The sequence below is a fragment of the Onychostruthus taczanowskii genome, unplaced genomic scaffold, assembly GCF_017590055.1.
Source record: "Onychostruthus taczanowskii isolate IOZ18803 unplaced genomic scaffold, ASM1759005v1 scaffold43, whole genome shotgun sequence".
In the NCBI taxonomy this organism is placed as follows: Eukaryota; Metazoa; Chordata; class Aves; order Passeriformes; family Passeridae; genus Onychostruthus; species Onychostruthus taczanowskii.
Window position 1 is genome coordinate 5648044 of NW_024501792.1, and position 11740 is coordinate 5659783.

An 11740-nucleotide genomic window follows, 5' to 3' on the forward strand; every position below is an offset into this window, starting at 1 on the left:
GGGGGATACTGGGGGGATACCGGGGGAATAGGAGTACTGGGGCTGGGGCACTGTGGGGATACTGGCAACACTGGGGGCATACTGGGGATATCAGGGGCAATGGGAATAGTGGGGCCGGGGGCACTGCAGGGATCCTGGGAACACTGGGGGATACTGAGGATACTGGGGAGAATGGGAGTACTGAGGCTGGGGCACTGTGGGGATACTGGGAACACTGGGGGTATATTGGGGCTGGGGGCACTGGGGAGATAATGGGAACACTGGATGGGGTAATGGGCTTATGCATCTGGGGACACTGGGGCAGGTAATGAGGGGATACTGGGCATAATGGGGCACTGGAAATGGGGACACTGCAGGGCTGTAGTGGGGATACGGAGGACACAGGGGCTGGAGGCACTGGGGGAGCATTGAGGGCACTGGATCATCATGGAAGTACTGGGGGTATCCATGCAGGTGTCTCCCAGCCAGGGAATAATGTGCTCTGACTCCAAGATTCAGAAGGCTGAAGGAAAGCTTTATTAAGCTATATTATATTACATTACATACTACACTATACTCTCTACTAAACTAAAGAAAAACCTGTGACTCTTTCCAGACAGTCACAACACAGCTTTGACCCAGCTGGTCAATCAGTCCAAACAACCACCACGATCCAATTAACAAATCACTCTTGGTAAACAATCTCCATAACACATTCCACATGTGCCAAGCAACAGGAGCAGCAAGTAGAGATAAAAATTGTTTTCCTCCTTCTCTCTCTGAGCTTTCTCACTGCCTTCCCCAGGAAAAATCCTGGGAGAGAGAGTTATGTCTCTCTATTCAGAGAAAGTGAATACCACACTGAGGGGACACTGTGGGGACAGCGAGGGACACTGGGGGAATAACACAGACACTGGATCTGGAGGATAGGACAGTAATGGGGGTACTGGGGCTGGAGGGGATTAGAGCACTGGATAATGGGAGCACTGGGGAAATGGGACAGTGTGAAGATACTGGGATTAGGGGGAACTGGGGAGACAATAGGTAACACTGTGAGATCCTGGGGACTGCAAGTGTGGGAACACAGTGGGGATACTGGGAGGGAATGGGGTGTAGCGGGGACACTGAAGTTGTGGAAGGTGTCAGTGGGGACATTAGAACTGAGGATACTGGGGAGGATACTGGTAGCACTGGTGGAGGGAACAAGGCAGGCGTGGACCCCATTAATTCTCTGGCACACTCATCATCCATATATTAATTTTATTCCTACAGGACACCACCTCTGGCCTGGGGAGGGGGTCCATGGCCGTGCCTCAGTTTCCCCCTCCCCGCCCCCATCAAACCACGCCGTGCTCCTCCAGCGGCTCCCCATCCACCAGCCTGTCCCAGCCCAGCCTCCGCAGATCCAGGGTCTCGTAGCGGCCCTTGATCACCAGCTCGGCCACGGCCCTGCCAGCGGCCGGCGCGTGCTGGAGCCCGTGGCCGCTGAACCCCGCGGCTAAAAACAGGTTTTCCAGCCGGGGGTGCGGGCCCAGCACCCCGTTCCGGTCGAAGGCGTTGTAGTCGTAGTATCCCGCCCAAGCCCCCCGGACCCGCAGGGATTCAAAGGCCGGGACCCGCTGAGCCAGCCGGGGCCAGATCTGCTCCTGGAAATAATCGTGGTCCACCGAGAGATCGCTGGGATCCGGCTCTTCCTCCTGGAAAAGGATAAGCTGGGGGTGTCTGATGAAGAATAGGGGGTGAATGATCCCAGGGGACCCTGCTGGCTCACCTCGGGGGGGCTCATCCCGCCCAGGTAGTTCCCGGCAGCACCGTCCGGACGGAAATAAGCGCCAGAGGTGTCGATGAGGAAGGGGCTGGAGAGGCCAGGGCCATTGGGGCAGTGCCAGGTGAACACATACCTGGGGAACCCCCGAACAGAGTGTGAGAGGTGCTCCTCTTGCCCCCCAGTATGGGGCAGTGGGGCTGGGATGTGGACATGTTTGTACCCCCCACAAAAATCACATTGAGGGGTCATGTCACTCCTAGGCACATTGGAGGGGCTGTGGGCGCTGGGGGGATAATTGAAATACTGTGGGGCTAATGGGGGGAACAGGGCTGGGGGCACTGGCAATGTAATGGGGGCACTGGGGAATAATGGGGTTATTGGGAATACTGTGGATACTGGGGCCACTGGGGGGCAATAGGTGACACTGAGAGGGATAATGGGGACACTGGGATTGGGAGTGTGGGGACATAATGGGGACACTGAGGCTGGGGGCACTTGAGGAATAATAGAAGCTCCAGGATGCAAGACCCCACTTCCAAATAAAAAATTGAGGAAGCTCACCATCCCTGCCAGAAGCTGGAGGGTGGTGGGTGCTGGGATGTGTGTCCCACTCTGTGATCCCCCCAAAATAGCACCTAGGGGTCCATGTCACCCCCTCATAGACAGAGGGTGCCAGGATGACAACCCCCCCAAAAGAGAAGTGCTGAGGTGCTCCCCCATGACACCGGGGTGATGGGTGCTAAAGCACCCCCCCAAAACAGCACCAAGGCATCACCCCCCTGCAAAAGGAGTGTGCCCCCACTCTGAGCCCAGGAGCTGACCCCACCAGAGGGGTGCTGCCAGGCTGTCCCTGCTGTGAGCCCCCAGTACCTCTTCCTGGGCTGGATGGGCAGCGGGGGCCGGCACAGCCCCCTGGGCAGCCCCTCTGCCTCCAGCAGCTTGCCAGCCCAGGCGCCCGCGGCGTTGACCACGATGGCACAGGCGACCGGCTGGTACTCCAGGCTGTCTGCCATGTGGACCTGGGAGGGCACAGACGGGGGGTCACGGCTGCAGGGGGTCACGGGCACTCCTGGGGAGCTGGGGGGGCGCACACACACTCACGTGGACGTATTTGATGCGCGCAGACGGCGGCGCTGACGACATCATGTGGTTGGTCGAGGTGACAAAAGCTGGAGGGTTTTGGGGTGAGGTGGGTGGTCCTGGGGGTGGCAGGGGGGAAGCCTTGCTGTGCACCCCCATCCCTCACCTCGCACCTCCCCGGAGCAGCTCTGGACTCCCAGGGATGTAGCTTTGCGCCGAAAAGCGTTGAGGAGGGTCCAGGGGTCAAACCAGCCTTCATTCTCCAGACCTGGGCACGGGAACAGGGGGGGAAACTACTGTGTGACCCCCCAGTACATGCACTGTGTGGGGCTGGACCTCCCCTTCATAAATAAAGCCGGGATGAAGGATGCAGGAGGATGAGGATGGATGTTGAGGGGGGTCTCCATGCCCTGCCCCATCCTCCCACATACCATAGGACGCCACAGCCACGTCCTCCGTGTTCATCCAGGGGAATTTCTCCTTCAGCTGGGTGGGGGACAGCAAGGTCACCTGCGCCCCTTCATCCCTGGGGATGGCCAGCATGTGGAGGAGGGTCAGGATGACCCCTAGTCCCCGAAACCCGCCCGGGAGGGTCCCATGTGGGTCCCCCACCTCTGGAACTGGACGGTGGCCTCCAGGGCAGCAGCGTTCTGGGGGGATGCGAGGAACAGGTATCCCCCAGGCCGGAACTGGATGTCGATGGGGGGCTCATTCGGCACCCCAAGGTAGTTCTGAAAGGAGACAGAGGGCCACACTGAGTGGGGCTGGATTCCCCAAATTACCCCCGGCCCATACACCCCCACGTACGTTGATGTCGCGGAGGAAGCTGGCAGAGAAACGCGACATTTGGATATTTTCCTTGAGGGAAAACTGCTGCCGGATCCCTCCTGCCGACAGCACTGTGGAGGCTCTGGAATACTGAAGGAGAAGACCCCCCAGAACAGAAGGGGTTCAGGGGGGTCCCCAAGGCCACACCCTGCCCTGGGAGGGGGCGTCTCACCATGGGGTCCCGCTCCACCACGAGCACCCTCATTCCGTGCCGCCGCCGGCCCTCCAGCACCTTCAGCCAGTACGCCACGGACCAGCCCACCACGCCGCCCCCCACCACCACCACGTCGGCCTCGTCGGGGGGCCGGGGGTCGGGGTGGGTGCCCGGGGGGATCCAGCCGCGCCCGGCGCTCCCCGGGGCCGGCAGCTGATCCCTCAGGGTCTGGGCCACGCGCTCCAGGCTCTGCCCCAGCTCTGCGGCGGAACGGGGCTGCCGAGCCTGCGGGCACGGCTGGCAGCCCCCGGGACCCTCTGCATCCCTCGGGACCCTCCAGCCCCCCCCGCGACATTCCCAGGTACCCCTCAGACTCCCCCCAGGCCTCTCGGTGAACCCCCCCAGGTCCCCCTGGGTCACCGGGAAAATGCCCCAGGACTCTGTGAACCACCAGAACCGCTTCCCAGTAACCTGGAATCACACCAGTCCCTCCCACTGGGGAGTCCAGAGTCCACGCTGGGAATCACCCAAGACCTCCACCAGGTTCCTTCGACATGTTCCCTTGGGACCCCCGGTCCGCACTGGGACGCCCCCTCCATTCCCCTGGGCCTTGTGGAACCCCCCAGTCCCCTGTGAGACCACCAGCTGCCCAATTCTCCCCAGCCCCTCCAATGCCCCCTGCCATCCCCCGCAGCCCCCAGGGATCACCCCCGGGCCCCTCTGGCACCCTCCATACACGCCCGTAGCCACCCCAGCGACTCCATTCCCAGCGCCCCCCATTCCCAACTTTCCCCCATTCCCAAGTCCCCCCCGTTCCCAGCTTCCCCCCGTTCCTAGCGTCCCCGTTCCCAGCAATCCCGACCCCGCCCTATATCCTCATACACCCAGCAACCCCTCCGTTCCCTGGGACACCCCAATTTACCTGACCCCCTCCCCACTCCACGCCATCCACACCCCGACCCCCCCCTCCATTCTTCCCGTGTCCCTCCCCCCGTGTCCCCCAAATCCCCGGTGCGGTGCCGGAGACCCCTCCGGATCTCACCGCGGAAGAAGTCGGAGCTGAGCGGAGCCGCGGTGCGGAGGGGGCGGCCCGGGACCCCTGCCGGGACTCCCCCCAGTTCCGGGACGCCCCCCGGTTCCGGGGTCCCCCTCGGGGGCCCCCCCCCCGCCCCGCCCCCGCCCGCCGCTGTCCCGCCAATGGCGCGGGGGGGCGGGGCTTCCGGCGGAAGCGCGGGGCAGAGCGACGTGTGCGCCCCGCCGGGCCCGGCGCCGCCGCCATGCTCGACTTCTTCACCATCTTCAGCAAGGGCGGCCTCGTCCTCTGGTGCTTCCAGGGCGTGCGCGGGCCCGCCGCCACCGCCCCCGTCAACGCCCTCATCCGCTCCGTCCTCCTGCAGGTCGGGCGGGGCCGGCTGCCGGCGGGCGGAGGGTTGGGTAGGGGTCACATACCTGGCGAGGGGGGAGAGGGAGCGCCCGGCTGAGGGAGCGGGGCGGTGGGACCCGTCTGCCCGGGGACGGAGAGGAGGGCAGGCCGCAGGCATGGCGGGGAGGCGGGGGTGGGACCGTCTGCCTGGGGAGGGAAGTCAGCCGAGCCCACGGAGCTGGCGGGGGAATGGGCACCGGGACCAGCTGCCTGCGGCGGGGGCAGCCACGGGCACGAGCAGCTCCGCGGAGTGCGATCAGCCCGGCGAGGGGCGGAGGTGGATGGAGGGGAGACGTGAGTGGGACCATCTGCCTGGGGACGGGGAGGAGAGGGGTGGCACACAGGTGGGACCACCTGTTGGAGGGGACACACGGGCACGAGCAGCTCGGGGAGGGGGGACGGGTGTGGGGTCACCCATTTGGGGCCTGGGGATGGGACCATCACCTTGGGGAGGCGACACACTTGGATGGAACCACCTGCCAGGGACGGGGCACAGGGGGCACGACCACCCCGGGGTGGGTGGGATCACCCAGCTGAGGGGGATGGATGGGACCAGCTGCCCAGGGCGTGTGGGATCATGTGTAAGGGATGCTGGACCACTTTGGGAATGGGGGGGACAGGGATGATGGTGGGGAGAGGGGGATGACTGGGATGAGGGCATGGTGGGTGCTGTTGGCACCCCCATTCTGACAGCTGCTCTCCCCCAGGAGAGAGGTGGCAACAACTCCTTCACCCATGAAGCCCTCACACTTAAGTACAAACTGGACAACCAGTTTGAGCTGGTGTTTGTGGTAAGTGACCCCCCCAGGCACCCCTGCGGTGGCAGGAGGGTCCCTCCAGCCCCCCACGTGCCCCCAAACCCAAAGGAAGGGGATTGTCCCTGAAAAGAGGGGGAACAGTTCCCCCTGTGCTGAGGTTTCAGCAAACAGCTGTTTACATTGCCTAGGGCTGGAGCTCAGCTCCTAGACGGCTTTGGCTCCTCTGTCTCGGGGATTTTGGGGGATAAGGGGCTGTGATGAGCAATTCAGGGGGATGTTGAGCAGTGACCCCAGTGTAGCCAGGTTCCCCCCAGAAGGGGGGACATGGGTGTCTGTCAGCTGAATGCCACTGCAGTAGCAGCTTATTTTAATCATCTGCAACAGGATTAAAACTAATCAAACCTCAAATAGAAGCTGCAGCCTTGTAAAAATTCACTTTGGCCAGAGCTATTGAAAAAAAGCCAGAAGTGTGTTGTTCCCTTCACATTATGGAGCATTTAAAGCTCTCTCTTTTAGTTTCCTGGCACCTTATCTCCATAAATCCATACAACCTTTCCTGTTGACCCACAGATAAACTGAAGGTTTTCTGCCCTTGCCCTGCGTGTCCCTGTTGCCATGAGACAGCCTCTGTGTGTTACAGTCACCTGTTGAAGCGAAGCTCTGGGCTGTTTTTTACCTTTTGGGGGCATTTTAAAAGCCTGGGAAGGTGGAGCAGAAAGTGCAGGCTGAAGCTTGCCCAAGTTAAAGAACTCTGAATTAAACAGAGAGGTTTTTGCTTGCTTGCTGCTGTTGAATGAGCTGGAAGTGCAGTGCCTGTTGGCCGTGCTCCTTGGCAGGTGGGCTTCCAGAAGATCCTGACTCTAACCTACGTGGACAAGTTGATAGACGATGTCCATAAGGAGTTCAGGGACAAGTACCGCAACGAATTCCAGCAGAAAGGAGCCCTGGGCCTCCTAAATGGCACCTTTGATTTTAAAGATGACTTCATGCGCCTCCTCCGGTACAGAGCTTGGGTTTTGTCTTAAATTTCTGTTTTGAGCAGAGATGGGAGCGGGGGAAGAGCTGAAATCCAGGCTAATGGGTCACCTCCCTGCAGGGATGCAGAGGAGAGCAGCAAAGTCCGAGCTCCCACGGTAATGAAGACATTTGAGCAGTCTCTGAAATCCCAGAAGACTGTCAAGTGTATGATTGAAACCCGAGGGGAGAAACCAAAGGAGAAGGTCAAGAACAAGAAGAACAAAGGTTCCAAAAAGGATGGTGAGTTAATGGGGGAGATAAATGGGAGGGAAATAAATATTCCAGAGCAATGTGTTGCAGCCTGTGCTTTCCCAATCCACTTGGAGCTGGACTGAGCTTGTGTTTGCTCTTCCTGTCAGGAACTGAAGCTGTGGCAGCGCCCACTAAAGCATCTGCGGGTGACAAGCAGCTCTCAGCAGCAGGGGACAAGGAGGAACTGACCAAGGATGAAATCCTGCAGAAGAACCGGGAGGAATTCTTCAGGAGACACATGAAAGCTGGGGAGAAGTCCAGGTGGGTGATGGGGGCATGGTCAGTCTGCCTATGCTTCAAACTAGGCCATGGCTGCATCTCTTCTTTTGGTGACCCCTGGAAGCCAGACCTGACTTTCCTGGACTTGTTTCCCTGATTTCATTCCTTGCTGAAAAAAATGGAGAGAAGACACCAGGGTGTCCTGGAGGAGTAATAGAACCTGATTTTCTTTGCTGGGACATGCAGAAACCCTGGGAGAGGTCCAGAGGTCTGTGTTTAGTGAGCAGGCAGCAGTAGTGCATTGATACCTGGCTTGAGGGAAGTGCTGCCATACAGGATTCAAGTTCAGATAAATAAACTCTGGAGATCAGATTGGTAAATTTCTGCCTTTTTGGGTAATCCAGGCTTTTATTTTTCACGTCTCCTAACGAGGTGATGGCTGCTGCTTCCCTGCACTGAACACAGTGTGTTTCTGGTCTTTGTTCCACCAGATCTCCGAAGCCCGACGCACAGAAGGAGAAGGGGAAGAAGCCCCGGGTGTGGGATCTGGGGAACTCTAATGCCAAAGTACTTGATTACAGTAATTCTGCTACCAACGGCAGCGCAGAGGCTTGTCCTGTGGAGGAGTTTGACCATGACATGGTAAGGGAAAGTCAGGCTCCATTTGCTGTTGTGCATTCTCTGGGATCAGCTGGGCTTTATGAACCCAGCCCAGTCTCTGTGCCTGGACGAGAAGGGATCATGAAGAGACATGAAGCAAGGATTGTGGCACTCAGCCCATAAAGCTGCTTCTTCTCCTTGCAGGCCCTGGGGGATAAAAATCGGGAGCCTGGCCGCCTCTATGACCTGGAGTATGAGAGTGATGATGAAGCTGAAGAGGAAAAAGTTGTTCAGAACCCTTCAAAACCCAGGTAGAGGCTCCCACAGCCCTTGCTTGTCACATGGTTCTTGATTTCTCTTCCGTAACTCCTGTTCCAGTCTAACCAGTAATGCAGGAAGCACAAACTGGTGTGTTTGTCCTCTCAGGGCAAGCCCTTCTGCATCTGACCTTTGCAGATTATCATTTTCAAACCTCAGTGTAACTCCTCTGCTTCTCCACAGTGTGAAGAAGGGTGGCCTGGGGGGCATGTTTGGCATGCTGAAGGGCCTGGTAGGTTCCAAGAGCTTGACCAGAGAGGACATGGACCCTGTGCTGGAGAAGATGAAGGATCACTTGATTGGTACATCTGGATCCATCCCTGGTGTGAAGGATTAGTGGCAGTTCCCTGTGCTCTGTTGGGTGGGCCCTGGTGTGGGTAGTGCCCGTGGTTTGGGATATTCTTGCCCACAGGAGCTGTGGTGGGTTCCTGTCTCACTCCTGAGAAGCCCTCAAGAGGGCAGCAGTCAGGTCTGGTGGGAATCCTGCACACTGACTCCATCATTCCCTTGACACCCATGTGGGATGTACATAACCATCTCAGCAGCACTGACTCCCTGCTCTGTCTTTCTCAAAGCTAAAAATGTGGCAGCTGAGATTGCAGTGCAGCTCTGTGAATCTGTGGCCAAGAAACTGGAAGGGAAGGTGATGGGCACGTTCACCAGTAAGTGCCTGTGTGGCATCCCGTGTGTGGTTTGGAGCTCAGGAGTATTCCCCATGCGTGACACGTCCTCTCTCCATCCCCTTTTCCCAGCGGTAACCTCGACGGTGAAGCAGGCGCTGCAGGAGGCCCTGGTGCAGATCCTGCAGCCCCAGCGCCGTGTGGACGTCCTCCGCGATGTCATGGATGCCCAGCGCCATCGCCGGCCCTACGTCATAACCTTCTGCGGTGTCAACGGCGTCGGGAAGTCCACCAACCTGGCCAAGGTAGGACAGGACCCTGGTGTCACATTCACCTTTTCTGAAAAATCCTTTTGCCCAGCATTTCTCTCCTGGGAAACTGAGAAGCCTCAAAGGAAAAGGAAAACAAATTTATCTCATTTGCTTCTCCTGTGTTTTGCTCCTTTGGAATGTGGTTGGAGATTGTTTACTAACAGGTGGTTGTTTCATTGGTTTCTGGTGTGGATTATTTTGCCTCCCTGGCCAATCCGTGCCCCGCTGCGTTGGGACTCTGGAGAGAGTCACGAGTTTTCATTATTATCTTTCTAGCCTTCTGTAAGTGTCCTTTCTGTATTCTTTATTATAGTATAGTATTCCTTAATATAATATAGTATCATAAAATAATAAATTAGCCTTCTGAGAACATGGAGTCAGATTCATTCCTTCCTTCCTTTGTCTGGGCACCCTGCAAATACAATACCCTGGATCACAGGAGTGGGGTGATGGGGTCAGGCTGTGTAGCTACTAACGGGCTTTTCTGATCTCTTGCCTCCTGCAGATCTCGTTCTGGCTCATCGAGAACGGCTTCAGCGTCCTGATTGCGGCCTGTGACACGTTCCGCGCGGGAGCGGTGGAGCAGCTGCGCACCCACACGCGCCGCCTCAACGCGCTGCACCCTCCGGAGAGCCACGGCGGGCGCACCATGGTGCAGCTCTACGAGAAGGGATACGGCAAGGACGCTGCGGGCATCGCCATGGAGGCCATCTCCTACGGTATGCGCGGAGCTGGGGGCGGGTGGTGCTGTCCTGGGGCAGCGCCGTCCTTCACGCTGCCTCCCTGCCGCCCCAGCTCGGAACCAGGGCTTTGACGTGGTGCTGGTGGACACGGCGGGACGCATGCAGGACAACGCACCCCTGATGACCGCGCTGGCCAAACTCATCGCTGTCAACGCTCCCGACCTGGTCCTGTTTGTTGGGGAAGCACTGGTGGGAAACGAAGCTGTGGATCAGCTGGTGAGCGTGGAGGCTTTGTTCTTGAGAGACGAAGAGGGAAAAGAAACCGTTTCTGTAGGTTTTACCAGAGAACTGGATGATGGCAGCACCACAAACGCTTTTCTCGGATCTTTTTTCTCCCTCAGGTCAAGTTCAACAAGGCCCTGGCTGATCACTCCATGGCCCAGACACCGCGGCTCATCGATGGGATCGTCCTCACCAAGTTCGACACCATCGATGACAAGGTAAGGAGGCTGCTGAGGTGACTCTGCACAGAGCTTCTGTCTGACAGGGACTGGAAGGGAGAGATGGGAATTGTCAAACACAGGGCACTCCTGCACTTTCTCCTTGTGCCATTGAACCCAAATTTAGAAGTCTGGTTTCCACACATGGGGGATGAATGAACGACGAGCTCCCTGAGGGGAAGCAGTGGATTTCACGGTGCTGCTTGTCCCCGGCAGGTGGGTGCCGCCATCTCCATGACCTACATCACGAGCAAGCCCATCGTTTTCGTTGGTACCGGACAAACCTACTGTGATCTGCGAAGCCTTAACGCCAAGGCCGTGGTCGCAGCGCTCATGAAGGCCTAAACACCAAATCGCTGTGTGCAGATGTCCCAGAAGAACCTGCTTTACCCTGTCACCAACTAGTCTTTCCCGTGTAGTGAAGAACAGAATGGAGGAATAGCAGCATGAGGAGTACTTTTTTTGGATGAACCCGCTTTTATCCAGAAAAAGCCCTTCCCTGGGTTCCTCCATTCTGTGTCCAGTGACGCAGGCTCCCTTGCGGGGAGGCCGAATCCAGAGCTTTGTATTGTTCGTGCTGCACGGGGGGGTGGGTGGTGCCAGGATCTGCTGTGCTTTTTGGTGGGTTTGAAGGCTTTTTATTGAGCTGCTTTTGATTTTTAGACCAGCTTAGGGAGGAGGCAGGAGGGACTTTGACTTAGGGGCAGTGTTAGATCTGGCTGTTAATGTTGCTGCTCGTGGCAGCTCCACTGAAGCTGATAAACCAAAAAAAGGTGACGGTCTGTGCTGGGTTGGAGGGGACATGCTAAATTGCCTTAAAGTCCCCCATATCTGTCCTCACCCGGACTCTGAAACAGGGTCCCCAGACACCATGTATTTGGCTAGGAGCTGGAGAGCTGCAGCAGCCAGGTCCAGAGGAGGAAGGCAGGAGGTGTCCTGCCTGGCCCCTGCCTGCTGGTCTTGGTGTTATTTGCTAGTAAAAAGGAAAAAAACCAAACCACATTAATACTGGAAGAGAATGGTGGCTGCTTGCTGCTTTCCTGCACCCTTTCTCCCCGCTCCGAGTGCCTCTTGATCCCGGTTGGAAGTGCTACACTGAGTAATACAAACCTCTGATGATGTCTTGTAGCTCTGTATTGCAGATGTGCTATAGTGCAATAAATTGAATGCTGTCTGCTAAGAGACATAATTTATATAAAATAAACTTCATAATTTGTTCTCTGTGTATAA

At 57.7% G+C, this 11740-nt stretch overlaps 2 protein-coding genes across 2 annotated transcripts; one reads left to right on the forward strand and one right to left on the reverse strand.

Annotated features, from left to right (window-relative positions):
* Positions 1-1225: 1225 nt before the first annotated feature.
* FOXRED1 (FAD dependent oxidoreductase domain containing 1) lies at positions 1226-5088 on the reverse strand. Its single transcript, XM_041413745.1, has 11 exons — positions 5055-5088; positions 4852-4995; positions 3828-4069; positions 3635-3745; positions 3440-3558; positions 3259-3353; positions 2994-3095; positions 2849-2916; positions 2618-2766; positions 1751-1880; positions 1226-1676 (listed from the first exon to the last, which is right to left on the reverse strand). Exons 1-11 carry the CDS (start codon positions 5086-5088, stop codon positions 1317-1319), a joined length of 1554 nt encoding a protein of 517 aa, XP_041269679.1. The 3' UTR covers positions 1226-1316.
* On the forward strand, positions 5033-11710 carry SRPRA (SRP receptor subunit alpha). Its single transcript, XM_041413961.1, has 14 exons — positions 5033-5206; positions 5940-6023; positions 6827-6990; positions 7087-7247; positions 7367-7520; positions 7970-8120; positions 8283-8389; positions 8580-8698; positions 8972-9058; positions 9149-9321; positions 9833-10046; positions 10123-10286; positions 10412-10510; positions 10727-11710. Exons 1-14 carry the CDS (start codon positions 5087-5089, stop codon positions 10853-10855), a joined length of 1926 nt encoding a protein of 641 aa, XP_041269895.1. The 5' UTR covers positions 5033-5086; the 3' UTR covers positions 10856-11710.
* Positions 11711-11740: the final 30 nt, after the last annotated feature.

What these genes read in the sequence shown, in the direction of transcription:
- FOXRED1 (XM_041413745.1), bottom strand. Translation starts at nt 5,088, where the DNA reads ATGGCGGCGGCGCCGGGCCCGGCGGGGCGCACAC. An exon ending in GCCACCGTCCAGTTCCAGAG is followed by an intron (nt 3,354 to 3,439) that starts GTGGGGGACCCA and finishes GGCCATCCCCAG; the next exon opens with GGATGAAGGGGCGCAGGTGA. An exon ending in GCGGGATGAGCCCCCCCGAG is followed by an intron (nt 1,677 to 1,750) that starts GTGAGCCAGCAG and finishes ATCCTTTTCCAG; the next exon opens with GAGGAAGAGCCGGATCCCAG.
- SRPRA (XM_041413961.1), top strand. Translation starts at nt 5,087, where the DNA reads ATGCTCGACTTCTTCACCATCTTCAGCAAGGGCGGCCTCGTCCTCTGG. An exon ending in CAAAGGTTCCAAAAAGGATG is followed by an intron (nt 7,248 to 7,366) that starts GTGAGTTAATGG and finishes TCTTCCTGTCAG; the next exon opens with GAACTGAAGCTGTGGCAGCG. An exon ending in CAGAACCCTTCAAAACCCAG is followed by an intron (nt 8,390 to 8,579) that starts GTAGAGGCTCCC and finishes GCTTCTCCACAG; the next exon opens with TGTGAAGAAGGGTGGCCTGG.